The sequence below is a fragment of the Scomber japonicus genome, chromosome 1 (genome assembly GCF_027409825.1).
Source record: "Scomber japonicus isolate fScoJap1 chromosome 1, fScoJap1.pri, whole genome shotgun sequence".
In the NCBI taxonomy this organism is placed as follows: Eukaryota; Metazoa; Chordata; class Actinopteri; order Scombriformes; family Scombridae; genus Scomber; species Scomber japonicus.
The window spans coordinates 37,373,192-37,400,125 of NC_070578.1; the positions used below are offsets into that span (position 1 = coordinate 37,373,192).

The 26,934-nt window shown below is 39.3% G+C and overlaps 3 protein-coding genes across 5 annotated transcripts; all 3 read right to left on the reverse strand.

Annotated features, from left to right (window-relative positions):
• Positions 1-2,361: 2,361 nt before the first annotated feature.
• LOC128355193 (C-C motif chemokine 22-like) lies at positions 2,362-3,561 on the reverse strand. Its single transcript, XM_053315442.1, has 3 exons — positions 3,434-3,561; positions 3,212-3,338; positions 2,362-2,525 (listed from the first exon to the last, which is right to left on the reverse strand). The coding sequence occupies exons 1-3, from the start codon at positions 3,498-3,500 to the stop codon at positions 2,369-2,371; spliced, it is 351 nt and encodes a 116-aa protein (XP_053171417.1). The 5' UTR covers positions 3,501-3,561; the 3' UTR covers positions 2,362-2,368.
• Positions 3,562-11,397: 7,836 nt separating this feature from the next.
• On the reverse strand, positions 11,398-14,172 carry LOC128365306 (C-C motif chemokine 22-like). Its single transcript, XM_053326029.1, has 3 exons — positions 13,563-14,172; positions 13,345-13,471; positions 11,398-11,629 (listed from the first exon to the last, which is right to left on the reverse strand). Exons 1-3 carry the CDS (start codon positions 13,627-13,629, stop codon positions 11,398-11,400), a joined length of 426 nt encoding a protein of 141 aa, XP_053182004.1. The 5' UTR covers positions 13,630-14,172.
• A 139-nt stretch (positions 14,173-14,311) lies between these two features.
• LOC128355203 (C-C motif chemokine 22-like) lies at positions 14,312-26,484 on the reverse strand. Of its 3 annotated transcripts, none has more exons than XM_053315461.1 (4): positions 26,366-26,484; positions 22,370-22,460; positions 15,126-15,252; positions 14,312-14,674 (listed from the first exon to the last, which is right to left on the reverse strand). In XM_053315461.1, the coding sequence occupies exons 2-4, from the start codon at positions 22,434-22,436 to the stop codon at positions 14,524-14,526; spliced, it is 345 nt and encodes a 114-aa protein (XP_053171436.1). In that variant the 5' UTR covers positions 22,437-22,460; positions 26,366-26,484; the 3' UTR covers positions 14,312-14,523. The 3 variants fall into 3 exon arrangements, with proteins under 3 accessions (XP_053171436.1, XP_053171443.1, XP_053171428.1); XM_053315468.1 differs by lacking the exon at positions 26,366-26,484 and adding an exon at positions 22,505-22,665; XM_053315453.1 differs by lacking the exons at positions 22,370-22,460; positions 26,366-26,484 and adding exons at positions 15,354-15,444; positions 15,489-15,686.
• Between the last annotated feature and the right edge of the window lie 450 nt (positions 26,485-26,934).

Below are 26,934 nucleotides of genomic sequence, written 5' to 3' on the forward strand. Positions count from 1 at the left end.
AACAGGAAGAACCCCCAGAACCAGACTCAGAGTGGGAGAACATCTGCCTCGACCGGTTGGAGTAGAGAGGAGAGAAAGGAAGGAGAGAGAGAGGAGAGGAGAGAAAAGAAAGGAAGGATTGAGGAGAGAAAAGAAAGGAAGGACAGGAGAGAGAAGCACAATGAAAATCAACAATGAAGCCAGAAGGTCCGGGACTGGAATCTGTCATCAGGACGTCTACAGGCCCAGATTACCTGTGAGACCAGAAAGCACAGACAACTCTGGGGAAGAAGTTTAGCTTATTGAATGCATTAATAGAACATGAATGTTAATGGATATAGATGGATGGATAGAGAGAGAGAGGGAGGAGGAGAGAGGAGCTCAGTGTATCATGGGCGTCCCCGGCAGTCTAAGCCTATAGCAGCATAAGCAAAGAGCCCTAACTATAAGCTTTATCAAAAAGGAAAGTTTTAAGCCTACTCTTAAATGTAGAGAGGGTGTCTGCCCCCCGGACCAATAATAATAATAATAATAATAATAGCTTCAATTCACTGCTGAAAGTATCTGGATGACCTAACCAATAAAAATATAAAAATGAAACCACATCCTTTTTTCCCTCTTTATATTTCGGGTGTGATGAGCATTGACATGTGAAACTGCTTGACAACAACAAAATACACTTTGAGGGGGAAGAAAAACTGTTCATTGACCACAGACATCACTGTGAACTTTAAGTATAGGAAGTCTGTCTTTAGTAGTTCCAGTGAAAATGTGACCGCACCCGTTAAAATGAGACATCGGTCTGCTCCCTCTCTGTGGATTATGACCACATCAACAAAATAGTAGCATCAGCAAAATATTATTGTAGAGAGATTATTGGTAATAGTATTGCATCAGATTATATCATCAGTGTGTGACTGTGTGTCACCAAGAATGTTTCCAGTTTTTTATTGATTTTGTTTTTTCAAGCTTCCAATTTTTTATTTTTCCTAAGGTAGTTCTGGCATAGCTTGGATGTATGTTTTGGGTCATTATCTTGCTGTAGGATGAACCCCTGACCAACTACGTGCATACCAGAGGGAACTGCATGGTGCTGCAGAATGCTGTGGTAGCTGACCCTGGATCCAGAGAAACAGCCCTAGACCATCACGCTTCCTCCTCCATATTTGACAGTTCATGTCACACACTGAGGATCCTTTCACCTACTTGACGGCTTATAAAACTCCTTCATCAATCCATAACACCTTCTTCCAGTCTTCAGTAGTCCATTGGTGGTGTTTCTTATTCTGACGTCTTAGCAATGGCTTAGCAATCTGCTGCAACTCAACCTGTCAAACCTGCAACTCCAAGTCTTCTCTTCAAAGTTGAAACTGAGACTTGCTTACTACGACCGCTATGAAGTGGTAAATACTTTTCCTTCCTTTCTTCCAAAACACAATTCACAAACACAAACCAGGGTTACAACACATTTTTACCATTGAATTTTCAAAACTTTTCCATAACTATTCCATAATATTTTACCCCATTCACTTAATTTCAGTAGTTTAACAAAGAAAGGCCCACATAGCAACTATAGGGAACAGTATTGCCCCCCCCCCCCCCCCCCAGTCAAAATAAAAGCTTACAGGAAGTGGGTGAGGGGAACTACAGGAAAAAAATAAGGTTTTGAAATTATTATTAACAGACCATTATAAGAGTCATTTACACTCTTGTACTTATCAAGCTCATAATATTTATGTGCTTTTAATACTTTGACTACATCACTCGTAATATTTATGTTATTTTATTATTTGTTATTATTATAATTACTGTAATTATGAAATTTAAGCTTCAGATTTCTGTTTGTTTATTTGTAATACTATCTAAATTAATACTCAGTGACCGTTGTATTTATGTCTCGACAGGTTTTATTCTTGGAAACCAACACAGAAATTCACATTAAGGATGTGTATTGACATGGAAGGTATAGTGCTCTTTTCCCTCCTTTTAAATAGTATAATGTACATTAAATTATTGATATTAAATAACCTTTAACTTCTGTCTCAGTGCACAGAAATACATCAAGCTCCAACTCTCAAAAAGCTGAGCTAAATACAAAATACAAAGATACAGCTGTTACACAGAGGGACAGTAACTCATAGTAATAATAAACATACAGTCAAAAATCAGTAATAAACAGTATTTGTCATTTTATAATAATCTTACACCAAAATCTGGTATGACACTTTCAAAGTAAAAATGTTAGCTTACGATAACTTCAACGCACAAAGATACGTTTCTGTGTAATCATAATTGATACAGCCAATAAAACAATAATATAAAAATAAAACAAAATAGGCTACATAATTACATGTAATAACGGACAAAGGAACGGCATTCACACACTGGATTACTGCTGTGTCTGATGTTTTTCACACTTCGACGTGTTGAAAGGGGCAGAAGGTGACGTGTTGTTAGCTGTTGCCGTCTCAAACGCTGCCAACAGATTCTTCGCCCATCTCCATTCGGGATCAATACAAGACGTCTCATCACACACGGTTGTGACTCTGTAAGAAACACACAAAACAAATTGTACATTGTCATTTTTGTATAAGTGTACACAGTGTCATTGATTTTCAGTTGTTGTATTCAGGTCCTTTGCTGACGTGCAACATAAAAATACTAATTTTATTTCATTAATTTACTTTACTTAAGTAACCTGAACAGGTCATTCATAAATGAAGTGCAGTATAATTGTAAAGTAACAGAACATGGAAATAATCAAATTTATCCTGTTTTGGACCTGCAGGTCTGTTCACACTATAACTAAACAGCTCCCCCCAGTGGAGACTCTAAAAACTACATTTCAATCATTTACTGACTGACATCTAAGATTTCCATATTTGTAGCTTGATGCTTCTCTAGCCATAATTATTGATTGTTCTATAAATACTATTGGGGGGCTCTAAGTACTGTATTCTGCATTTTCTGATACTTTTATAAGTTTTCTTTATATTTCACCACATCTTAAAGAGTAATATTATACTTTTAACTCATTAATCTGACATATTTACTTGCACAGTTATTCGTAGATTTCCATGCAAAAATATATAAATCCTCATAAAGTATGAGGCATTGTTACAAATAAATTACCCTTCAGTATAAAGTTTTTCCATTAGAAGTACTAACAATATGGGCTAGATGATTAACATGTGCACAATTTAATGCGAGCCAACAAAACCTTCATACTTACACAATGGCTGTGATTTTACAGCTATGTGATGTCATCGCCACATGTTTCACCTTTGGCTTAGGAATTAACCTTTGATTGAAGCCTGGACAGCATAGTTCAGCAGAGACCAGCTCTGGAGCAAACGGACCTGTGACACACACACATAAACATTTGTAACACTTTGTCTCTTAAATGCAGTTATAGTGGCATCTCAAGCAGAGGAAGTCAAGCAGAGTCACTCACCTGCAGCAGAGCTGTGATGCAAGAAGCAGATCAGAGCCAGAAGTATGAGAGTCGGCAGCGTCTTCATGGTTCCCCGACAGAGACTGATGTGTTGCTGTTTGGATGAAAGCTTGATCTTGATCTTCAGGAGTTATCTGGTGTCAGAGACTCTGCTCTGGACACCTTTATACACAGCTGAGTCTATTTCAAATAATTTTCGAAGTGTTTACTCTTCTAAGAAAGCAGCGTGTGGTGTCCATCTCTCTTCCTCTTTTCTCTGTCGAGTGCTATTTTGTGGTATACAGAGAAAAAAATAAAATAACGTGTGATACAATTCTGCAAAAAAGCCTTACAGAAATTAAAAAGTTTTAATTGGAACGCTCTCTTATTTGAAAACTGTGTTCACTGGAATTGAGACAGCAACACAATCAGCATAAAGAAACAACACAGCAAAGGCCAGACACCTACAATCAACAAATGATTAATAGAAACAGTTACAATCCATCAGATAAAAGCCATCCCAGCCAGAACACAGAAAGTGAGGGTTAATGGATCCTTATCTGAACAAGTCTGCTCCTCCACAGGGTTGTGTTTTGTCCCCTGTAATTTTTATTTTGTATACTAACATGTGTCAGAGTGGGTTTGATAGGAGAACCATTATGAAATATGCAGACGACACAGTCATCATCAGCCTCATGGTCAGGTCATGGTCCGGTTGTCAACCATTTTATAGAGTGGTGTGAGGAGTCCCATTTAGAGATAAACACAAAAAAGACCAAGGATATGAAAATCGATTTTAGGAAGCAAGCCCCTCCACATGAGGTCACATACATCAAAGGTCAGACAATAGAACTGTCAGGGTCTGTCATGTGTCTGTTTCCTGTTTTATTTTGACACCCTAGTCTCTGTGCTCACTTCCTGCTCCCCGTGTGATTACCTGTCCCCGCCCTTATGTGTTTCACCTGTGTCTCGTTATCCCTTCCCTCCTGTGTGTATATAACCAGTGCTCCCCTGTGTGTCAGTGCCAGATTGTCTTGTCAGTTTTCTGTAGGAGTTCCAGCGTTATCCCTAGTTTAGATTCCCAGTGTTATCGACCCGTTTTGCCTTGTGATTTTGTACTTCTGTCCTGTGATTTTGGACTTCCTGGTTTCCGACTCTTGGACTGAATAAATTCACTTGAGAACTGATTCTGCCAGTGTCTGTGTTCTGATAAGAACTTGTACAATCTTACAAGTATCTGGGTACAATCATAGACACTAAACTTACCTTTGATGAAAACTGTGAAGCTGTGTGTAAGAAGGGACACCAGCGTCTTTTCTGTTTAAGGAAACTGTCTCACTTTCATGTTGACAGATCACTGATGAAGCTGTTCTACCGTGCTTTTATTGAGTCTGTCCTTTCTTTGTATGGTGGCATGGTTTGGCAACTTGTCTTTAAAGAGCAGGAACTCACTGAGCCAGGTCGTCAAATGGGCTAGCAGGACGATCGGTGAGACACAGCCGAGCCCAGAAGCCCTGTATATAAAACAGCTGCAGCGTCTCGCTGGTTCCATCTTAGGGGACAGGTCTCACCCCCCCCTCCCCCCATAGTGACTTCCTGCTCCTCCCATCTGGCCGCAGGTACACTGTACCTAGGGCCAAAACTAAAAGGCACAGGTCTAGCTTTGTCCCTGCAGACATCACACATCTTAATAAGAACCAGTTGATCCCTTGATGATGGTTGTGGAGTTGATGATGATGGTGGTGATGATGATGACGATGATAATAAATAATAATAATAATAATAATAACTTTATTTTGTATAGCGCCTTTCATGAAACCCAAGGTTGCTTCACAATAACAAGAACATAGACCTAACCCTAACCCAAAAGCTTTCAGGAACAAGTGCCTTTTCAACAGTGATTTAAAAGAGTCCAGAGTTGGTGCTTGGCGAACGTTAGGAGGGAGCGAGTTCCACAATGTAGGAGCTACCACACTGAAGGCCTTGCTCCCAAAGGTTTGCCTTCTGGTGCGGGGGATGGATACGAGAACCGAGTCGGCAGAGCGCAGGTCCCGTGAAGGGTGGTAGACATGGAGGAGGTCCATTGATGATGATGATGTTGACGATGATTGTATTGATGATGGCGATGATGATATGATGATGAGTGCTACTTATGCACTTTATGCCGTGCACTTTTAGGGTAGGCCCCTTACATATTAAATGCATTTTATGATGCAGCATGGAATGATGATGGGGATGAATTCGTTCAAATATGAGGCCTGGAAATGACCAAAAAACTCAGCAAAATATAGCATTTTTCCCAAGATGGCCGACTTCCTGTTGGACTTAGGGTATGGGTCCAAATGGCGTTTTTGTGCGTCTGGAGATGATACATAAACCTACCGAGTTTCATTCTTCTACGTCAATCGGGAAGGCTGAGGTTCAATTTTGAAATATTCAAGGGGGCGCTATTGAGCTGTTTAGTCACGCCCATCCCATTGAAGTACATAGGATGTTTAATGAACGCACTCCAGACATGTGTGTGTTGAGTTTGGTTACCGTGGAGGCATCCTATTTTACTGTTTTCATTTTATTGTATTGTTTTGTATGAATGTCTCTCACTGCGAGCCAAATTTACCTGCGGGTACAAATAAAGAAATCTAATCTAATTTAATCTAAAATCAGATAAAGTTTTAAGATGTCTGAGGAGAAGGAAAAAAGGTAGTTTGAGGTTTAAGTTTTCAGGTTATTCCTTTAAAAAGGTGCAGTTATAAATCAAAGTTACTCAAAGATTTGATGATTGATTTTTGATCAGGATAGTTGGTTGACATTTTTTAGCACAATTTACACATACGATTCATGAGTTTCGGCACTGATATCAAGCTGATTGGAATGATAGATGAAATGTTCTATAGGTGAACGGAAATGTATAAATTTATTATGATTATTTATGAATGTTAATTAAAAACTCCAAAGTGGGACATTTTTGATACTTTAAATGCATTTTGTAATACTTCTGAAATACTGGAAGATGTTTAACTAAAAGGGATCTGAATACTTCTTACTTCCCCAAAATCACTGAGGAAATCAGTATAAACACACTGCAGCAGCGGCAGAGTATTTGTTAAAAGGAAAACTTCCTCTCAATATTAAGAGAGGGGAAGTCTGTTTGTTTACTACCCAGTATAGCACGTATGTAGAAAGGCTGCTGCACATGAGGAAGTGAAAATAGGAAAAGAAAACTACGTCAGTCAATTTCATAGTAACGTTACCAGTCTCTGAACCTTTACTAATAATGGAGTAATTGTTCTTTGTGTTCTCTTTAACCCTTACATACTGTTCATGTGAAATTTGACCAATTTTTTACATTTGATAGCAGTAAAATCCCCCTGAGCACCATTCTGTTAACCTGAAGTTTTAAGGCTCTTTCTAAAGACATAGGACGTTATTAATGTGATTGTGAATGTTTTTTCTCCATTAAAAAAGTAGTGTAAAACCTACAGAAACACTCTCTGGCCCTCAGTAAAGGACAGGTTCATCATTTTTAAAGTATCTTAACCCTCTGATCCTCTGAATCCCAAGCAGTTTCTGGTTGTTTTTTGTTTCTGTCACATTTTTACTCATTGTTCATTCAGGTACCCTCAGAAACTTGAGAATCTGTCAATTACGCCAGTTTTTTCAGTTTTTGGATTGGACAAATGGTTTGTAAATGCCAGTCATTTAAAAATAAGTGGTATTTTGACCCCACCAGTGGGATTTGGGATCCAGAGGGTTAAAACCAGCAGTCAGGTTTCCATATGAACAGTGAAAAGGGTTTTCCTCTCTGTAATCATTCCTCCTGTTCATACTGACTATTAAAAGATCTCCTTCAAATGTGTTTTCAGTGGAAGTGATGGAGGAAAATATCCACAGATTGATTTTACTTCTTACATTTGAGTACTGCACTGAGGTACAAATTAAGCTACTTATGCTTTACTTGAGTATTTCTATCTTATGCTACTTCGTCCTAAATCAGTTAAAAAAACTGCAGCAGCGTCAGAATAACTGTTAAAAGGAAAAAAAAGTGTGAAATATTAGTGTTAAACTGAGCTTCCTCTTGACATTAAGAAAGGGGAAGTCTGTTTGTAGAAAGGCTGCTGCACATGAGGAAGTGAAAATAGGAAAAGAAAACTGCTGAGTCAGTCAATTGTATAGTGATGTTACATATATCTGGACTTTTAAATATAATGGAGTAATTGTTCTTTGTGTATTGGTACTTTAATCCTTACACTGTTTTTCGGTTTTGGTGCAGCTCCTCTTTTAGGCAACAACCTGAGCACCATTCTGTTAACCTGAAGTTTTAAGGCTCTTTCTAAAGGCCCCAACTGGTTTTTCGGTTTTGGTGCAGCTCCTGTTTTAGGCAACATAGGACTATATTAATGTGATTGTGAATGTTTTTTCTCCATAAAAAAGTAGTGTAAAACCTACAGAATCACTCTCTGACCCTCAGTAAAGGACAGGTTCACAATTTTGAAGTGTCTTAAACCAGCAGTCAGGTGTCCATATGAACAGTGAAAAGGGTTTTCCTCTCTGTAATCATATTATATTAAAAGATCTCCTTCAAATGTGCTTTCAATGTAAAGTGATGGAGGACAATAATCCACAGACTGATTTTACTTCTTACATTTGAGTACTGCACTGAGGTACAAATTAAGCCACTTATGCTTTACTTGAGTATTTCTATCTTATGCTACTTCGTCCCAGACAAGCTCCCAATAATGTAATGGTTGTTGCACTTTTGTGTTATGATCTGTGAAAGTTAGTGACCCAATAACAGTACAGCCGCCTGAACTTTCTGTTTTAGTTCCTGTTTTTCTCCTTGTGTTTCTGTCATCTTTCCTTCCTGTGGTTTCCTGCTGTAATGGAAAAGTATGATGTGTTCTTGCATAAGACGCTTGTTTCTCTTCTAGTACAACTTGCAGTTGATGCACGATACGTGTAACTATCTTATGCTGCAAATGAGTAAGCAGGGCCTGTTTCCCACGAAATGTTTGACTCCTTATCTGTCTGGGTTTCTCATGTTTCTCACTGTTTCATACAATGTATAAATATCACCGTGCATGCTCATTCCAGACGACACTTGAGCCCTTTCTGCAGGAAGCTTATAATGAAAGATCTGAACACAAGGTTTGATTTACAGCCTTTATTTTCGGATTTCCACCACACTGCCTTAGTTGATTTCCTCATGTGCTTCACCTGTGTCTTGTTTTACTCATCTGTGTCCTGTTTGTATCCCCATTGTGTATTTAAGTCTCGTGTCTGTTGGATCATCTGTTCAGTCTCGTCTAGATTTGTCAGCTTTCACAAGTTCTCGTCAGTAGTTTTTCGTTGGTCCTGTTGGTTTTCGACACATCTAGTAAATGAAACCTTTTTCTGACTTTGGGCTCCTGCATTTCGGTCCACCTGCACAGCTTTCAGTGACGACTGCACACAGAAGTATTATCACAGCTGCACAAGAAAAAGTGGAAAAAACAAAAGTAGAGATGCTCACCCAAAAAGGATCACAGCAAGTTGCTTCCCAAACCAGGGAAATAAGTCGTAGAGAGGAACCACTATCTGCCCACTGAGACGGATAACTAACCTAGCTAGTCTTGAGCGACTTGCCAAGCTCAAGGTTACTTTAAAATGCTGAATTCAGTTCAGTCACCGAAGATTGGAGATGTATCCAACTGTAAAACACTGAAGCGTGCCCCCACTCAGTATCAGCACCAAAACTAAGAAAGACAAAACAACAAAGTGGCAAGCTCTTCACACCTGCCTGGGCTAGCTAGTGAGATACTCCAAGCTACTGAAACAATTACCCAGTCAAAACCAGAACCAACTAAACAAACAGCAACAACAAGAAATTATCACTACGCTCACATTTACTTCACCTCATGGATGTTTGAATCCCGGACAAGCCCCAAAATCGTATTACAACCAGGCGGGAAGTTCCTATCCACTGAAAAGAAGCCAATGCGGAAGTAACTTAGAGCTGCATTCTATCAAAAGGCCACCAGGGGGCGACCGTCTCTATACAAGTCAATGGAGAATTCACCAACTTCTCACTTGATTTCTAACCTCAGTAAACGTTTTCAAAATGTGTTTATGGTCTCAATCGCTAGTTTAAAGCCTTCTTCAATGCAGTATGATGTTCATTTGGGACATTTTGGCCTCCCTGATTTTATATGTGACGATAAAGCAGGGTATGCATTAGGGCGTGGCTACGTCCTGATTGACAGGTTGATTGACCAATGTCCTTGAGATCCAGCCCTCGCAACCAATCGCAGCCTCCCCGCTCCGCCATTACCCCCGCCCATACTTCCATCCATGACTCCGCCTCATGCCCATATAAGTAGAATCCGTGTTCTTTTTTTTCCCAGCATGCACCTGAAATTTTCAAGATGGCGCTGCCTAGATTCGATACTATTGGCTTCCGAGCAGCAGTCCACAAACCAATGGGTGACGTCACAGACGTTACGTCCATTTCTTATATACAGTCTATGATTACAACCCAGCTTAAGGGAAACCCTGGTGCAACAAGAAATAAACAGTTTCCCTCTTTCAGCAGCAACAAAAAAGCTGAAACCCTTTTAAATACTGTGTAAAGTGAATTCAGACATTTTCTTCTAAACACATTAAATAGGTCATAAATGTATTTCTAAAAAAGGTGTAAAAAGCATTTCAACCATTTAGATTTGAATTGTGGAGCTCGGCTTCACAAACTGTGTTTCAAGATTTCTGTGTTCAGGATTTAGTGATTAGCATAAACCCGCCCCTGCTGCTGTAGAGGTATAAATACATTCAGCACACACTACTACTACTACAGTCTACAGTTAGCTGCCAAGCTAGCAGCCGAGCTAGCAGCTGAGTTAGCGGCAGAAAGCTCTCAGACGTGGCGTCCATGTTTCTGGTAGAGGTGGTGACTTTGATTGACAGGTGACACTTGGTAGGGGGCGGGGCTTCAGAGGACTCGGAGGCCACGCCCACAGCGTTTGGGAGCAGAGAAAGAGGCTGATTTTTACACAACTTTGAAGCCTAATTTCATATATTTGGCGATTTTTTTAATCATTCATTTTTGGCAAGGGTGGTTAACAACACACTTTTCTGTGGTATGTCAAACTCAGAACACATATTTATTCTTACTTTACCCGGACTTTAAGGTTTTATTTTAAATACTTTGCTTCAGGGTGGGCTAACAGCAAAATAACAAACAAAAGGAAACTAAGGCTGAACCACCTGAACTTACCTACTCAATCAAAAAATCCACAACAAATATACAGAATTAAAGAATCAAATAATACTCAGACGACTTCTAGGTCTATTTAATGCTTTTTTGTACTTATAGTCCAATACATTTATTTGCCACATATAGTTACAAGTTCTTACATAAAATATATTTTAATATTCTGTTGTTTTAATTTTCTCCTCCTTTTTAAAACAAATGTTATGCACTTTGTGTGAAAGGTGTTATATAAATGCAGTTTATTATTATTTATATTAAAAACATACGATACACTTAAGATGATTTTTATTGATACAAACAAGCATAATATAACACTCTAAATAAGCCGCTCTGCATAATGAGTACTTTATGATACTTTTAGTCAATTTTGCTGATCATACGAGTCTGCTGACTTGGTCAGCAATCACTGGAACAACTGAAGAAATAGTTCCTACAAATAAAGTTCACAGTGACGTCTGCAGAGAATCAGAACGATGATCCAGGACAGAGACGTTGTAGTTTTTGTTTTCAAAACAATCATGAAGTTCAGTTCTCCTCCGGTGTTTTAAAGTAGAGACAAAAGATCTGAAAACCTGGATGAATAAAACTGAAACAACTGGCAGGGAAAGATTTGATGGTAAGAGTGACTAAAAAAATAAAGAATAAGAATAACATGCTACACTTATTGAAGCTCATGAAACCTGATTAAAACAAATATTGTTCAATATGCAGAAGCTTATAAGCAGTCATAGTTGTATTAATATTAGAAGATGTAAATGTTCCGCACACTCGACACTTTGTGAGTTTCACTTCCTCGTCTGTTTCCACCAGAAACAAACACGTGCTCAGTCCTTGGTTCGTCACACTTGGACATGTTGAAAGGGGCAGAAGGTGACGTATTGTTAGCAGTTGCCATCTCAAACACTGCCAACAGTTTCTTCGCCCATCTCCAGTCGGGATCAAGACAAGACGTCGTATCACACACAGTTGTGACTCTGTAAGAAACACACAAAACATATTCTGCACTGTTAAAAGTATAATTACACACACAGTGTCATTGATTTTCAGCTGTAGTATTCAGGTCATTTTCATTCATTGTGTGGGAGCTGCAAAGCTCCCACACTATGTTATCTTCGCTCTTTATATATTATTATTATTATTTCGCCGTTTTTCGTAGTGTAACTAGTCCTACACGATTTGTCGTATCAACTTCGTTTCAATGTCAAATTGTACATATCCATGAGGATATGTGTGCTATTACTTTTCATATCTCTAACATATTCCATTGATTTTATATAATTTTTTAAAACATTAAAATTTATAATGGAAAGTCAATGGGAGCGATGTTTGAAAGCTCATATCTCAAGAAGTAAAAGTGCTAAAGTGTTCAAACTTCAACTACAGGTGGCCCATGAGCAAATGCTTCACATATTGTAAAGAATGATCTGTAGCGCCACCATGTGGTCAGTTATTACATGTTTTACATTTTGGCTTATAACTCATGAACCGTAAGGCGTATTCAAACAATCTTTGCACAGTGTGTTCCTTGGATGGTACCAAGTAGACTGATATAGGCCACGCCCATTTGCGTCTAGAAAATTTTTCCGCCATTTTGATTTTTTTGAAAAATACATTTTTTACTACTTTTGGCACATTTGTCATCCAATCTTCATCAAACTTGGTACACAACATGTTTAGAGGACCCCGAACACAGCTATTATCTTCGTTTTTTGGTAACCCTTACCGTTTGTCCGTAATTGGTTAGCAAACTTTTGGGGGCGTGGCCTGATGCATTTAACGATCAATAACTCTTCAATGCCGATTCGGATCAACACCAAATTTGATAATCTTGTACACATGGTGGCACTGTACCATTGTGTAAAATTTGATACAATTTTACCAAATGGGGGCGCTACTGTAATATTATAACACAATATTCCTACAGTTCTGTTGTCTTCAATGAAATGAAACTTGGTACATTAGTTCTCCATGTCAATGTGTACGATATAGTGAAACATGGAGCCAATAGCCCCACCTTGTGGCCATTAGTGAAACACCAACATATGACTTATTCAGTTCCATATCTTTTAATGTCAACCTTCTATGATGACAGCAGAATTGTACAGATGGGGATATTGAACACCTTTGTGGTATTTAATGAAACTTCACCTGTAGGTGGCGCCACAAAATGTTGAATAATTGCTGCTCCAATAGAAATCTGCAGTGAAGGTAGCAATAACAGGAATGGTGGCAGCGGCTGCATCTGGCAGTTTGCGAGGGATGCGTCTGGCAGTTTGCAGCTCCCACACGCAATTTCTTATGAAATTGCAAAATTTTCTAGTTAATTTACGTTACTTAAGTAACCTGAACAGCTCCCCTCGTTCTGTATTTGTGTTTAGTTGCTTTTCGAGTCATAAATATTTATTGTTGTAGAGAAATACTTGGGCTCTTAAGTAATGTTTTCTGTATTTTCAGGTACTTTTACTCATTTTCATCTTCATATTTCACAACATTTTAAAGTGTAATATTATTGTAATATGCAAAGTTAGACGTGGATTAAATACAAAAATATGTGAAGCCTCATAAAATATGAGGCCTTGTTGAACTAGCCCCTCAATGTAAAGTAGTTTGCATTAGAAGTGTTGATAATATAGAGTAGATTATTAACATGCACAATTTAATCCAAAGCCAACAAAACCAGTATACTTACACAATCGCTGGGGTTTTACAGCTATTCGAAGTCCGCACCACATGTTTCACCTTTTGCTTAGGAATTAACCTTCGGTTGAAGATTGGACAGCATCGTACATTAAGGCCCAGCTCTGGAGCAATCCAACCTGTGACACACACACACATTTGTAACACTTTGTCTCTTAAATGCAGTTATAGTGGCGTCTCAAGCAGAGGAAGTCAAACAGAGTCACTGACCTGCAGCAGAGCTGTGATGCAAGAAGCAGATCAGAGCCAGAAGTATGAGAGTCGGCAGCGTCTTCATGGTTCCCCGACAGAGACTGATGTGTCAAAAAAGTCTCAAAAATCACCAGGAGTCTTCAAAGTTGAGCGCAGTAGAGTTTTATTGCCGGCAGCAAAACCCGAGACCATCACACAGAGAAAGTCTATCAGAAATGATCTAACTTACAATGTCAGTGAGTTATACGCCCCAAAAAAACAGCTGAGGTCAGTGGTTTGGTCATTGGACTTGGTCAGCAATCACTGGAACAACTGAAGAATTAGTTCCTATAAATAAAGTTCACAGTGACGTCTGCAGAGAATCAGAATGATGATCCAGGACAGAAACGTTGTAGTTTTTGTTTTCAAAGCAATCATGAAGTTCAGTTCTCCTCCGGTGTTTTAAAGTAGAGACAAAAGATCTGAAAACCTGGATGAATAAAACTGAAACAACTGGCAGGGAAAGATTTGATGGTAAGAGTGACTAAAAAAATAAAGAATAAGAATAACATGCTACACTTATTGAAGCTCACGAAACCCGATTAAAACAAATATTGTTCCATATGCAGAAGCTTATAAGCAGTCATAGTTGTATTAATATTAGTAGATGTAAATGTTCTGCACACTCGACACTTTGTGAGTTTCACTTCCTCGTCTGTTTCCACCAGAAACAAACACGTGCTCAATCTGAGAACAAACAAACTGTGTTCACACTTATGATGAAAAAAAGAAAAGAGATTTTTATTTGATTAATAAAGTTAAACCACAATATAATTATACAAGGAAATATGGAGAAGTAAATCTGGTTATTTCTGTGAACTTCAGTACAGAGAAAGACTCCTCAGAAAGAAACTGAATGTGTGAAATTTAACATGATGAAACACTGACAGCTACCAGAACAAAGAATTAGCAGTCAGGCTGGGTGAATATATATAAATTACTACTGTTTCTTTTTGTCACACTTGGACATGTTGAAAGGGGCAGAAGGTGACTTGCTGTTAGCAGTTGCCTTCCTAAACTCTGCTAACAGATTCTTCGCCCATCTCCATTCGGGATCAAGACAAGATGTCTCATTACACACAGTTGTGACTCTGTAAGAAACACACAAAACATATTGTGCACTGTTAAAAGTATAATTACACACAGTGTCATTAATTTTGGGCTGTAGTATTCAGGTCACATTAATTCATTAATATTTACTTTACTTAAGTAACCTGAACAGCTCCCCTCTTCCTGTATTTGTGTTTTGTTGCTTTTCTAGTCATAAATATTTATTGTTGTAGAAAAATACTTGGGCTCTAAGTAATGTTTTCTGTATTTTCAGGTACTTTTACTCATTTTCATCTTCATATTTCACAACATTTTAAAGTGAAATAAATATAAATAAAATAAATGAAAATATATGAAGCCTCATAAAAAATGAGGCCTTGTTGAACTAGCCCCTCAATGTAAAGTAGTTTGCATTAGAAGTATTGATAATTTAGAGTAGATTATTAACATGTGCACAATTTAATGCAAAGCCAACAAAACCAGCATACTTACAAAATCGCTTTGGTTTTACAGTCATTCGAAGTCCACGCCACATGTTTCACCTTCGGCTTAGGAATTAACCTTCGATTGAAGCCTGGACAGCATGGTACATCAGAGACCAGCTCTGGAGCAATCGAACCTGTGACACACACACATACACACACACATTTGTAACACTTTGTCTCTTAAATGCAGTTATAGTGGCATCTCAAGCAGAGGAAGTCAAACAGAGTCACTGACCTAAAGCAGAGCTGTGATGCAAGAAGCAGATCAGAGCCAGAAGTATGAGAGTCGGCAGCGTCTTCATGGTTCCCCGACAGAGGCTGAGGTGCTGCTGTTTGGATGAAAGTATGGGGTCAAATTGGTCAATCAGACTCTTTCAAAAAGTCTCAAAAATCACCAGGAGTCTTCAAAGTTGAGCGCAGTAGAGTTTTATTGCCGGCAGCAAAACCCGAGACCATCACACAGAGAAAGTCTATGTGAAATGATCTAACTTACAATGTCAGTGAGTTATACCCCCCAAAAAAACAGCTGAGGTCATTGGTTTATGTGGAGAAGTACCCAACCCCACCCACACATTTGACTCAGTTCAATTCAGGTCATATGCCTCAGTCCCCTTTTCAAAATACACTATTATGTTTCAATCTTTCATACATTGATTCTTTAAGATAATGTTTCAACCTCAAAATATATCATTATGTTTTTTCCTTTTCTCTTACTGCAAATTTTTTAAGAATAATGTAAGAATTAGTGTATTTGGTTACATGTTTCATACATTTCACATCTGTGTGTTACAATACAGCATACTCAATCAGTATGTGCAGGTGTGGAGTAAACATATTTCATCCTTAACCCTCCCTCCTAAATGTATTTCTAAAAAAGGTGTAAAAAGCATTTCAACCATTTAGATTTGAATTGTGGAGCTAGGCTTCACAAACTGTGTTTCAAGATTTCTGTGTTCAGGATTTAGTGATTAGCATAAACCCGCCCCTGCTGCTGTAGAGGTATAAATACATTCAGCACACACTACTACTACTACAGCCTACAGTTAGCCAGTTAGCTGAGTTAGCTGCCGAGCTAGCAGCTGAGTTAGCAGCAGAAAGCTCTCAGATGTAGTGTCCATGTTTCTGGTAGAGGTGGTGACTTTGATTGACAGGTGACACTTGGTAGGGGGCGGGACTTCAGCGAACTCCGCGGCCACGCCCACAGCGTTTGGGAGCAGAGAAAGAGGCTGATTTTTACACAACTTTGAAGCCTAATTTCATATATTTGGCGATTTTTTTTAATCATTCAAATTTGGCAGGGTGGTTAACAACACACTTTTCTGTGGTATGTCAAACTCAGAACACATATTTATTCTTACTTTACCCGGACTTTAAGGTTTTATTTTAAATACTTTGCTTCAGGGTGGGCTAACAGCAAAATAACAAACAAAAGGAAACTAAGGCTGAACCACCTGAACTTACCTACTCAAGCAAAAGAGTCTGTGACAGGGGTGAGTGGAGTCTGTCAGGATGCTGGTTGCTTTAGCCAGCATGCGTTTTTGGCTCATATCCTCTATAAGTGGCAGTGTGACCGCAATAGTCCTCTCTGCTGTCCTCACCACTCTCCTCTTCAGTGTTAAGAGTTCTCATACCAGAGAGAGATGCTGCCAGAGAAAACACTCTCTCTCTGCAAAATAACAAACAAAAGGGAACTAAGGCTGAACCACCTGAACTTACCTACTCAATCAAAATATCCACAACAAATATACAGAATTAAAGCACATACAAATAATACTCAGGTGACTTCTAGGTCTATTTAATGCTATTTTGTCTTTGTTACGACCCCTCCCTTTCTGCTCGCCATCATGCAGTTGATCACTTCCTGCAGGAGTTGGTAGTCAGGGAGGGTCGTTAAGGCAAGGTGCTGACACCTGGCTAGGCCTCTAGCAAGGTGATAAATGCCAGCCTGGTCTCATGCTCTCTCTCTCTCTCTCCCCCTCTCCCTCTCCTAGGCTCCACGCCGCTACAGGTTCTGGGTTCGTTTTGGCGTTTTCCTTTTACACTCAGCAGCCGCACACAAATATCTCACTCATCCACACACTACATTCACCACTGACACCACTACACTCCACACCTCATGCTTTTTGTATATATGTTGTTTTAGTTACAATAAAATATTTTCTTTTAGCACTTCAAACCCTGACTTGTCTCCCCTCCATGTCACATATGTTGAGCCAGTTTGTGACAAGTGGGGGCTCATCCGGGGTCCAGTATGAGGATTAAATTAGCTTGAATTTGGTCTGTACTGGTAAATTGACCTGGTTTAGGTTGGTGGGTGTTTCCTCTTATTGCACACAATGGTCTTTGGTTTGCCTGGTTGAAGTGTACTACTAGCTGACTGTGTTGTGGTTATTCACCAACGGTTCGGGGAGGGGATATGTCAGGTCGTTAGTGCTGGTTACTTCCGGTATGAGAAGGTTGTAGGAGATTTGGGAGAGGTATTTGGTCCATCTGTTTGTTGTAAATGTGATTGGACTTGACTGGGGCTTTGCAGTATAACCTATCTGGGGTATGTTGGTGCCTGTTTGAGCAGGAGTTCCTTCCCCCTGTTAGGTTTGGCAGCGGGTTCCTCTAGGGGGCTCGTGGTGATCTCTTTAGGCGGTGGCGAAGGTGGGTAGAGCTTTTAGCTCGGGAGCATCTCCGTGGTTGTGAGAGGGTGGCCAGTTTTCTGGTTACTTTCTTCACACCGCTGGTTTAGCGTGCATAAGTACCCCCCACCATTAACTGCACGAAGACTAGGGAAGAGTTAGTTAGCTAGTTTAATGGTTGTAGTTAACAATAGTATAGGGGTGAGGCTCCTGTTCACCTGTTACCTCAGTTTTGGGTTTTCTGTGTGTCCCAGTCAAAGGTTTGTAACTTGTTAGGCTGATTGTTTTGAGGATGGCTTCCCTTGTGGAGAGTTTCATCCAGGATCCTTCAGTCTTTGCTGGAGCAGTGCACAAAAGAATAGCTTCTCAGGATAGCAGAGCACTATGAAGTTGACATTTCAGATAGGAAGTTAAAAGGGAGTGTGAAGGCATGCTTAAGGGATGGTTTGTTTGAGGCTGGAGTCTTGGGCCGGCAGCAAGTTAGCAGTCCAGTGTCCAGTGTAGTGCCTAATCCTGGAACTCTAACATTCGAACAGCAGAAGGAGCTGCTGCAGTTAGTTAAAACAGCAGTTAGAGTTGGAGAGGTTGAAATTTGAAAAGGAAGTAGAGTTGGAAACGATAAAGCATAAAACTGAGTGTGCAAAGTTAGAAGTGCAACAGCATGAATTACAGCTGGTAAAGGAGGATAAACTTTCAGATATGGGCAGAGCTGATAGTTTCGAGGCCTCAGGGGGCAAGTCTTCGCAGTGTGACCTGGTTAATAACCTCCGCCTGCTTCCCAGGTTTAGTGAGTCTGATCCAGATTCATTTTTTTCTCTGTTTGAGAGGATAGCAGATGCTCGAGACTGGCTGGACTCAGACAGAACAATGCTGCTGCAGTGTGTTCTGACTGGAAAGGCTCAGGAGGCCTACTCTGCTTTAAGTGTATCAGAAAGTAGGGTTTATGACATAGTGAAGGCAGCGGTGTTAAAAGTGTATGAACTGGTGCCAGAGGCATATCGCCAGCGTTTCAGATCTAGGAAGAGACTGGATAATCAGACCTACACTGAATTGGCCCGTGATTTGACTTCCCATTTTAACCGCTGGTGTGCAGCATCTGAAGTTAATACCTTTGATGATCTCTGCAACCTGGTGGTACTGGAACAACTGAAAAATTCTGTGCCTGAGCGGGTGGCTACCTACATTACTGAGCATAAGGTAAAAACTCCAAGAGATGCTGCAGTTTTGGCAGATGAATATGTTCTAACACACAGAAGTTTTGGTGACACAATGGGCGGTGCTTGTCATAGAAATGACACTTATTCTAGGTCTGGAAAAGTAAGAATAGCCAACGAGGCAGATCAGCAAAAGTTTAGTCGTGGTGGACGGGGTTCAGCCGTCAATTCTGACACCTGTAGGTACTGTCAGGCAAGGGGGCACTGGAAAAAGGTGGAAGGGGTGGATATTGCTCCTGATGATGGGTTGTTGCAGGGCCGGTTGAAAAATTCAGAGACATTAAAAGATCTGAATATCCTTGTCGGACACTTACATGTGGCTAAACGTGAGGAGTTGATTAAACTAATAAACAGCCATCTATCACTGTTTGCTGATACCCCAACCCAAACACACTTAATTGAGCACGACATAGATGTTGGAATTGCTGAGCCCATCAAGCAGCGCTTTTATCGTGTGTCAGATGAGAAGAGGAGACAGTTGGAGGCTGAAGTACAGTACATGCTGGATAATGGTATTGCTGAGCCTTGTTCATCAAATTGGGCCTCCCCATGCCTCCTAGTTAAAAAGGCAGATGCTAGTTTGAGGCCCTGCACTGACTATCGTGAGGTGAACAGTATCACTAAACCTGATCTGTATCCTCTTCCTCGTATGGAAGATTGTATTGATATGGTAGGTTCAGCCACATTTGTGAGCAAATTTGATCTTCTCAAAGGGTACTGGCAAGTCCCACTCACCAAAAGGGCAAGGGATATTTCAGCTTTCATAACTCCTTCTGGCTTGTATTCATACACTGTAATGCCTTTTGGTTTGAGGAATGCTCCTGCAACATTCCAACGGCTAATGAATCGGGTTGTTTCAGGACTTAATGGTTGTGCAGTGTACCTAGATGACGTTGTGGTGTATTCTGACACCTGGGAAGAACATGTCCAGCGTATAGGTGCTCTTTTCGACAGGTTGGTCTGGGCCAACTTGACAGTAAATCTGGCCAAATGTGAGTTTTCCAGAGCGACGGTGACCTATCTTGGAAAGGTGGTAGGTCAAGGCCAGGTTCGACCAGTGGAGGCCAAGGACACGGCAGTGCAAAAGTTCCCCCCCCTCTACCACTAAGAAAGAGCTGATGCGCTTCCCAGGGTTGGTAGGCTACTATCACAGCTTTTGCAAGAACTTTTCATCTGTGGTTGCCCCCTTGACTGACCTTTTGAAAGCTAAAGCCGAATATATTTGGTCGTCAACATGCCAAAATGCATTTGACAGTGTAAAAGCCTTGTTGTGTTCAGCCCCAGTGTTGGCAGCACCAAGATTTGATCAGCTCTTTAAGCTTCATGTAGATGCCAGCAATGTGGGCGTTGGGGCTGTCCTGTTGCAGGAGAATGCAGAGGCTGTAGACTGTCCCGTGAGCTTCTTCTCCAGAAAATTTAACAAGCATCAATACAGCTATTCAGTGATTGAAAAGGAGGCGTTGGCACTTGTTTGGGCTCTGCAGAATTTTGATGTCTATGTAGGTTCAGGGGTATCGCCGCGGACAGTTTTCACTGATCATAACCCCCTCACCTTATGTCACATATGTTGAGCCAGTTTGTGACATCTTACAAGTTCTTACATAAAATATATTTTAATATTCTGTTGTTTTAATTTTCTCCTCCTTTTTAAAACAAATGTTATGCACTTTGTGTGAAAGGTGCTATATAAATGCAGTTTATTATTATTTATATTAAAAACATACGATACACTTAAGATGATTTTTATTGATACAAACAAGCATAATATAACACTCTAAATAAGCCGCTCTGCATAATGAGTACTTTATGATACTTTTAGTCAATTTTGCTGATCATACGAGTCTGCTGACTTGGTCAGCAATCACTGGAACAACTGAAGAAATAGTTCCTATAAATAAAGTTCACAGTGACGTCTGCAGAGAATCAGAATGATGATCCAGGACAGAGACGTTGTAGTTTTTGTTTTCAAAGCAATCATGAAGTTCAGTTCTCCTCCGGTGTTTTAAAGTAGAGACAAAAGATCTGAAAACCTGGATGAATAAAACTGGAACAACTGGCAGGGAAAGATTTGATGGTAAGAGTGACTAAAAAAATAAAGAATAAGAATAACATGCTACACTTATTGAAGCTCACAAAACCCGATTAAAACAAATATTGTTCCATATGCAGAAGCTTATAAGCAGTCATAGTTGTATTAATATTAGTAGATGTAAATGTTCTGCACACTCGACACTTTGTGAGTTTCACTTCCTCGTCTGTTTCCACCAGAAACAAACACGCGCTCAGTCAACAAACAAACTGTGTTCACACTTATGATGAAAAAAAAGAAAAGAGATTTTTATTTGATTAATAAAGTTAAACCATAATATAATTATACAAGGAAATATGGAGAAGTAAATCTGGTTATTTCTGTGAACTTCAGTACAGAGAAAGACTCCTCAGAAAGAAACTGAATGTGTGAAATTTAACATGATGAAACACTGACAGCTACCAGAATAAAGAATTAGCAGTCAGGCTGGGTGAATATATATGAATTAATACTGTTTCCTTGGGTTGTCACACTTGGATGTGTTGAAAGGGGCAGAAGATGACGTGTTGTTAGCAGTTGCCGTCTTAAATGCATCCAACAGTTTCTTCGCCCATCTCCAGTCGGGATCGATACAAAACTTCGTATCACACACAGTTGTGACTCTGTAAGAAACACACAAAACATATTCTGCACTGTTAGAAGTATAATTACACACAGTCATTGATTTTCAGCTGTAGTATTCAGGCTCTTTACTGATGTACAACATAAAAATGGTCATATTCATTCATTAATTTACTTTACTTAAGTAACCTGAACAGCTCCCCTCTTTCTGTATTTGTGTTTTGTTGCTTTTCTAGTCATAAATATTTATTGTTGTAGAGAAATACTTGGGCTCTAAGTAATGTTTTCTGTATTTTCAGGTACTTTTATTCATTTTCATCTTCATATCTCACAACATTTTAAAGTGTAATATTATTGTAATATGCAAAGTTAGACGTGGATTAAATACAAAAATATGTGAAGCCTCACAAAAAATGAGGCCTTGTTGAACTAGCCCCTCAATGTAAAGTAGTTTGCATTAGAAGTATTGATAATATAGAGTAGATGATTAACATGTGCACAATTTAATGCAAAGCCAACAAAAACCAGTTTACTTACAGAATCGCTCGGATTTTACAGTGATTCGAAGTCATCGCCACATGTTTCACCTTCGGCTTAGGAATTAACCTTCGATTGAAGTCTTGACAGCATCGTACATAAGTTCCCAGCTCTGGAGCAGCCACACCTGTGGACACACACACATAAACATTTGTAACACTTTGTCTCTTTAATGCAGTTATAGTGGCGTCTCAAGCAGAGGAAGTCAAACAGAGTCACTCACCTGCAGCAGAGCTGTGATGCAAGAAGCAGATCAGAGCCAGAAGTATGAGAGTCGGCAGCGTCTTCATGGTTCCCCGACAGAGGCTGATGTGCTGCTGTTTGGATGAAAGTGTGGGGTCAAATTGGTCAATCAGACTCTTTCAAAAAGTCTCAAAAATCACCAGGAGTCTTCAAAGCTGAGCGCAGTCGAGTTTTATTGCCGGCAGCAAAACCCGAGACCATCACACAGAGAAAGTCTATCAGAAATGATCTAACTTACAATGTCAGTGAGTTATACCCCCCGAAAAAAACAGCTGAGGTCATTGGTTTGTGTGGAGAAGTACCCAACCCCACCCACACATTTGACTCAGTTCAATTCAGGTCATATGCCTCAGTCCCCTTTTCAAAATACACTATTATGTTTCAATCTTTCATATATTGATTCTTTAAGACAATGTTTCAACCTCAAAATATATCATTATGTTTTTTCCTTTTCTCTTACAGCAAATTTTTTTTAAGAATAATGTAAAAATGTGTATATTTGTTTGCATGTTTCATACATTTCACATCTGTGTGTTACAATACAGGATACTCATTCAGTATGTGCAGGTGTGGAGTAAACATATTTCATCCTTAACCCTCCCTCCTAAATGTATTTCTAAAAAAGGTGTAAAAAGCATTTCAACCATTTAGATTTGAATTGTGGAGCTAGGCTTCACAAACTGTGTTTCAAGATTTCTGTGTTCAGGATTTAGTGATTAGCATAAACCCGCCCCTGCTGCTGTAGAGGTATAAATACATTCAGCACACACTACTACTACTACTACAGTCTACAGTTAGCCAGTTAGCTGAGTTAGCTGCCGAGCTAGCAGCTGAGTTAGCGGCAGAAAGCTCTCAGATGTAGTATCCATGTTTCTGGTAGAGGTTTTGACTTTGATTGACAGGTGACACTTGATAGGGGACGGGGCTTCAGCGAACTCCGCGGCCACGCCCACAGCATTTGGAAGCAGAGAAAGAGGCTGATTTTTACACAACTTTGAAGCCTAATTTCATATATTTGGCGATTTTTTTAATCATTCAAATTTGGCAGGGTGGTTAACAACACACTTTCCTGTGGTATGTCAAACTCAGAACACATATTTATTCTTACTTTACACTGACTTTAAGGTTTTATTTTAAATACTTTGCTCCAGGGTGGGCTAACAGCAAAATAACAAACAAAAGGAAACTAAGGCTGAACCACCTGAACTTACCCACTCAAGCAAAAGAGTCTGTGACAGGGGTGAGTGGAGTCTGTCAGGATGCTGGTTGCTTTAGCCAGTATGTGTTTTTGGGTCATATCATAAGTGGCAGTGTGACCACAATAGTCCTCTCTGCTGTCCTCACCACTCTCCTCTTCAGTGTTAAGAGTTCTCATACCAGAGAGAGATGCTGCCAGAGAAAACAATCTCTCTGCAAAATAACAAACAAAAGGGAACTAAGGCTGAACTTACCTACTCAATCAAAAAATCCACAACAAATCCCAGATAGCAAAATTCTTTTGGCCCATATCTGGCCTACACCTGACATGTTCATCCGGCCCACATACAGCATGGAATGATGGCACTTGGGCGGTCCGCTCATGTTTGCCAAAAGTGGGCCAAAACCAAGCCATCACAATGCCAGATGTCAACCAAAAACACACCAAATAAACCAGTTCGGCCAAGACTGGCCCAAATATGTTTCAACAAAGGTGGGCCAAGTATGTTTCCTTATATGTGGGCCTCTTTAGGCTCATATCCGGATTAGTCATTGCCATACTTGCCATATTTCGGCCAAAGATGGGCCATATTCGTTTTGTGATATTTGGCCCAAATGTAGCATTTACTACATGGGCCAGTTTAGGTTCACGTCTGTTTTGTCCGGGCCAGAAGAATGCCTACAGTGCCGGATCATTGCCTCAAGTGGCCCACATTCGCATGCTATCTGGGATATACAGAATTAAAGAATCAAATAATACTCAGGTGACTTCTAGGTCTATTTAATGCTATTTTGTACTTATAGTCCAATACATTTATTTGCCACATATAGTTACAAGTTCTTACATAAAATATATTTTAATATTCTGTTGTTTTAATTTTCTCCTCCTTTTTAAAACAAATGTTTATGCACTTTGTGTGAAAGGTGTTATATAAATGCAGTTTATTATTATTTATATTAAAAACATACGATACACTTAAGATGATTTTTATTGATACAAACAAGCATAATATAACACTCTAAATAAGCCGCTCTGCATAATGAGTACTTTATGATACTTTTAGTCAATTTTGAATTTTGCTGATCATACGAGTCTGCTGACTTGGTCAGCAATCACTGGAACAACTGAAGAAATAGTTCCTATAAATAAAGTTCACAGTGACGTCTGCAGAGAATCAGAATGATGATCCAGGACAGAGACGTTGTAGTTTTTGTTTTCAAAACAATCATGAAGTTCAGTTCTCCTCCGGTGTTTTAAAGTAGAGACAAAAGATCTGAAAACCTGGATGAATAAAACTGAAACAACTGGCAGGGAAAGATTTGATGGTAAGAGTGACTAAAAAAATAAAGAATAAGAATAACATGCTACACTTATTGAAGCTCACAAAACCTGATTAAAACAAATATTGTTCAATATGCAGAAGCTTATAAGCAGTCATAGTTGTATTAATATTAGTAGATGTAAATGTTCTGCACACTCGACACTTTGTGAGTTTCACTTCCTCGTCTGTTGCCACCAGAAACAAACACGTGCTCAGTCAACAAACAAACTGTGTTCACACTTATGATGGAAAAAAAAGAAAAGAGATTTTATTTGATTAATAAAGTTAAACCACAATATAATTATACAAGGAAATATGGAGAAGTAAATCTGGTTATTTCTGTGAACTTCAGTACAGAGAAAGACTCCTCAGAAAGAAACTGAATGTGTGAAATTTAACATGATGAAACACTGACAGCTACCAGAACAAAGAATTAGCAGTCAGGCTGGGTGAATATATATAAATTAATACTGTTTCTTTTTGTAACACTTGGACATGTTGAAAGAGGCAGAAGGTGACGTGCTGTTAGCAGTTGCCGTCTCAAACTCTGCCAACAGATTCTTCGCCCATCTCCAGTTTGGATCAATACAAGACTTCTTATCACACACAGTTGTGACTCTGTAAGAAACACACAAAACATATTGTGCACTGTTAGAAGTATAATTATATACACAGTGTCATTAATTTTCAGCTGTAGTATTCAGGCTCTTTACTGATGTACAAAATAAAAATAGTCATATTCATTCATTAATTTACTTTACTTAAGTAACCTGAACAGCTCCCCTCTTCCTGTATTTGTGTTTTGTTGCTTTTCTAGTCATAAATATTTATTGTTGTAGAGAAATACTTGGTCTCTAAGTAATGTTTTCTGTATTTTCAGGTACTTTTACTCATTTTCATCTTCATATTTCACAACATTTTAAAGTGTAATATTATTGTAATATGCAAAGTTAGATGTGGATTAAATACAAAAATATATGAAGCCTCATAAAATATGAGGCCTTGTTGAACTAGCCCCTCAATGTAAAGTAGTCTGCATTAGAAGTATTGATAATATAGAGTAGATGATTAACATGTGCACAATTTAATGTAAAACCAACAAAACCAGTATACTTACACAATCGCTTTGGTTTTACAGCGACTCGGGGTCATCGCCACATGTTTCACCTTTGACTTAGGAATTAACCTTTGATTGATGTATGGACAGCATGGTTCAGAGGACAGCTCTGTAGCAATCGGACCTGTGACACACACACATAAACATGTGTAACACTTTGTCTCTTAAATGCAGTTATAGTGGCGTCTCAAGCAGAGTCACTCACCTGCAACAGAGCTGTGGTGCAAGAAGCAGATCAGAGCCAGAAGTATGAGAGTCGGCAGCGTCTTCATGGTTCCCCGACAGAGACTGATGTGTTGCTGTTTGGATGAAAGTGTGAGGTCAAATTGGTCAATCAGACTCTTTCAAAAAGTCTCAAAAATCACCAGGAGTCTTCAAAGTTGAGCGCAGTAGAGTTTTATTGCCGGCAGCAAAACCCGAGACCATCACACAGAGAAAGTCTATGTGAAATGATCTAACTTACAATGTCAGTGAGTTATACCCCCCGAAAAAACATCTGAGGTCATTGGTTTGTGTGGAGAAGCACCCAACCCCACCCACACACTGGACTCAGTTCAATTCAGGTCATATGCCTCAGTCCCCTTTTCAAAATACACTATTATGTTTCAATCTTTCATATATTGATTCTTTAAGACAATGTTTCAACCTCAAAATATATCATTATGTTTTTTCCTTTTCTCTTACTGCAAATTTTTTAAGAATAATGTAAGAATTAGTATATTTGGTTTCATGTTTCATACATTTCACATCTGTGTGTTACAATACAGCATACTCAATCAGTATGTGCAGGTGTGGAGTAAACATATTTCATCCTTAACCCTCCCTCCTAAATGTATTTCTAAAAAAGGTGTAAAAAGCATTTCAACCATTTAGATTTGAATTGTGGAGCTAGACTTTACAAACTGTGTT

Excerpts from the sequence above, each read along its gene's own strand:
- LOC128355193 (XM_053315442.1), bottom strand. The coding sequence starts at position 3,500 with ATGAAGACGCTGCCGACTCTCATACTTCTGGCTCTGATCTGCTTCTTG. Across the intron at positions 3,339-3,433 it reads GCATCACAGCTCTGCTGCAG|GTCCGTTTGCTCCAGAGCTG; the intron begins GTGAGTGACTCT and ends TGTGTGTCACAG. Across the intron at positions 2,526-3,211 it reads TGTAAAATCACAGCCATTGT|AGTCACAACCGTGTGTGATG; the intron begins GTAAGTATGAAG and ends TGTTTCTTACAG.
- LOC128355203 (XM_053315461.1), bottom strand. The coding sequence starts at position 22,436 with ATGAAGACGCTGCCGACTCTCATACTTCTGGCTCTGATCTGCTTCTTG. Across the intron at positions 15,253-22,369 it reads GCATCACAGCTCTGCTGCAG|GTTCGATTGCTCCAGAGCTG; the intron begins GTGAGTGACTCT and ends TGTGTGTCACAG. Across the intron at positions 14,675-15,125 it reads TGTAAAACCAAAGCGATTTT|AGTCACAACTGTGTGTAATG; the intron begins GTAAGTATGCTG and ends TGTTTCTTACAG.
- LOC128365306 (XM_053326029.1), bottom strand. The coding sequence starts at position 13,629 with ATGAAGACGCTGCCGACTCTCATACTTCTGGCTCTGATCTGCTTCTTG. Across the intron at positions 13,472-13,562 it reads GCATCACAGCTCTGCTGCAG|GTTGGATTGCTCCAGAGCTG; the intron begins GTCAGTGACTCT and ends TGTGTGTCACAG. Across the intron at positions 11,630-13,344 it reads TGTAAAACCCCAGCGATTGT|AGTCACAACTGTGTGTGATA; the intron begins GTAAGTATACTG and ends TGTTTCTTACAG.